At 44.7% G+C, this 2,814-nt stretch overlaps 1 protein-coding gene across 1 annotated transcript; it reads left to right on the forward strand.

Moving 5' to 3' along the window:
• The first annotated feature begins 200 nt into the window (after window positions 1-200).
• LOC135489338 (uncharacterized) lies at window positions 201-2,408 on the forward strand. The gene is made up of 4 exons (XM_064774649.1): window positions 201-393; window positions 824-1,207; window positions 1,423-1,555; window positions 1,968-2,408. Exons 2-4 carry the CDS (start codon window positions 1,031-1,033, stop codon window positions 2,051-2,053), a joined length of 396 nt encoding a protein of 131 aa, XP_064630719.1. The 5' UTR covers window positions 201-393; window positions 824-1,030; the 3' UTR covers window positions 2,054-2,408.
• Window positions 2,409-2,814: the final 406 nt, after the last annotated feature.

The following is a 2,814-nucleotide window of genomic DNA, read 5'->3' on the forward strand; positions in this document are numbered from 1 at the left end:
TTGACGTTTTTGGTTTTGGAAATCCCCATTGAGTTCGCGCGCCGGTCACCGCACTGAATGACCTACCTTTTGTTTTAGCGCGCGATAATTAGTTCGCTTAGCTCTCGCAAGGATCCCAATTTTTTCTCGAAAAACGTACATTCTATATGCAATGACATAAATTATGCCATATATGGAAAACCAAATGGCCGCACCTGGTGTGAAAAAATAAATCGCCTTTCGTCCACAGTTTACACCTACCCCGTTAGTTCGCCATTAAACGACCTTGACCTCTTTTCGCTAACTTCTCAGTTTTCTGATTTTGTTTCTTGATAAGTGCTCTTTTGTTTCGATACTGTGCATATTTTACGGGAACCAGGGACTAGACGGTAGTTAAGTACTAGGACTAGATAGGTATTTATGTTCTCGTTGTTTTTACTGAAGTGCAGTTTCGAGTTTGCATTGTGATTGTCTATGCGTATCAGCGTGATTCACCTGGCCTACTCCACCCATGCATCATGTAGGCCAGATGTAGACGTGCTCCGACCTGCAGTGCAACTCAGGCCTACCTTGGAAAATGGATAAAGGCCTCGTTTCTTACACGCACGGAAATTCGACTACGACCATTGCCATTTTGTTGCGTCAGCAATAAATACTAAAATCAATCAATCAATCAATACGGAGTCTTGTATAGTTCCAGATCCACCATGGAAATGGTGATCAAGGCGCTGTTAAAAAGTTCACAAATGTCTACAAAAACAAGTGTCCCTTTAGTCATGTTAATCTCTTTTTAAAAATGTCCACAGACTCTGATTCCCTGATGTTCCTTGGAAATTCATTTCAGAGTCTGGGTGCACTGACACTAAAGGCCTTGTCACAACCACAACGTTTGGATACAGGCACGGCCAACAGCAATTGTTCAGCTGAACGAAGTGACCGCCCTGGCTTGTACACAGTCGGAAGATCCCTGATGTAGCTGGGAGCCTGGCCATTCAAGGCCTTGAATTGAAAGTCAGCAGCAGAACCTTGAACGGGACTGCAGAGGCAGCCAATGAAAGTAATGGGGGAGGTTTTGGATGATGGGATGATCCATGTGCTTCCATATTGTGACGGCAACGGCTGCTGTGTCATCATCTTACGGCCGAGGTACTGGGATCTACTTGAGAAGCGGTACCCGTTGTGTGACGTCATGAGGCCGATGCTGATGGTGCTGGAGAAACTGGTCCAGGTAAGAACGATCTGTTATTGGTTTGTCTGTGTGACCCGGGCCTACTCGTGCAAGTTTCTCGGAGTGAAGGTCTCCGAGGGTTAGGGTTAGGGTTGTCCTCTTCTGTACCGGCTTGAAGCGCCGTGAGCAGATGAAGGTCCAGAAGTGTGCCAGCATGCTTCATGGAAGGATAGTCACTGAATTCTCACCAGTTGTTCTCTGAATTTCACTTTCAGACCCCCACCAGCTTCACCAGACCAGAGCGGGTTGTCCTCCTCTGTACCGGCCTGAAGTGCCTCGAGCAAATGAAGGTCCAGAAGTGTGCCAGCATGCTTCATGGAAGGATAGTCACTGAATTCCCACCTGAAGGTATGCTGTAGACTAGCGTAAACAGTGCAAGTGATTACAGTTCATCTTCCACAGGATTGTGAAGCCATCAACCTTCAAGGTTCATTATCACCAAGCTGTCGGCTGCCCAGTCACCTTCCATCCAACAGTAGCAGTTCCCATCATCAAACAGGACTAAAAAATATCACGCTATTCCCACTACAATCTTGACTGGACGTGAGTGAGCACACCTTGTTACGTTCAGCTTTTGGCAGATCGATGCATTGTTAATGAATTGCGCGTAGGCATGGGTTATCACTGACTGAGCTTGAAACCAACTTTGTAAGATTCCTACATGTACACCAGGGATTTCAAGTTTGAAATGATCTGCAGGCCTTACTGCTTGTGTCTGTAATGGTTAAAATATTTCACCCTTGATTTCATATTCTTGCAGTGAGTCATGTGAACAGTGAAGGGATGTGCGCGCGAACTCTCAAGTACCTGAACGCAGTCCTCCTGGGAAAATGGATCCTGAACTGATGTTATCCCAAATGACATAACTGTTCCTTATCACGCCAAATCAGGGATCGTATCTGGCTGATTGTTGTTACTTCATCATTCACGATCTAAAGGATAAGATTAAGATGCAGCGTCACTTCCGGGTGTGTACAGCCCGACAACTTGGTTCATGGAATGCATCACTGGGTTTGAACTGCTTGATCCACCAGAAGGTAACGCAGACTGAACTTGTGAGCTGCACCATCGCAGACATCATATTGGATTGATGTTTGTGATATATAACATGTGCAATAGCCATTTTCTAACAAATTGTATTCTACAATCTAAAAGCATGTATTGTTTCACTCACTACCAATATCATTTTTCCTGCACGTCATTTTGTTTTTGTTTTATTTTATTCCTGTATGTCCAGTCCCAGTCACAATTGACATACCCGTTGCTCTGCGTAAGCTGTGCTCAAACTCTGACCTGGTGCAGCTTAAACACGTGTTGTGTGCATAGCGCTGACATGTCAAAAGCAGACCTTGCTGTACTAACAGGAAGAACATTCCAATGGCTCAATTGTTTGTTGTATTGGGTGGACGTAGACAAGTGCAGATTTTAATGCCGCCTATATAGCCAATTGAAAGACATACCCAATTTGCACTGAAATACCCTGCATAACAAAAGAATATGATGCATCGAGTCAACTTGCGGGAGGTATAGCTTGAGTTGCTTCTACACCGTTGTACCTGTTCAGCCTGAATATACACTTTGAACATAGTCGTTTTCCTTTGAAGCAA

Source organism: Lineus longissimus, chromosome 6 (genome assembly GCF_910592395.1).
Source record: "Lineus longissimus chromosome 6, tnLinLong1.2, whole genome shotgun sequence".
Lineage (NCBI taxonomy): Eukaryota > Metazoa > Nemertea > Pilidiophora > Heteronemertea > Lineidae > Lineus > Lineus longissimus.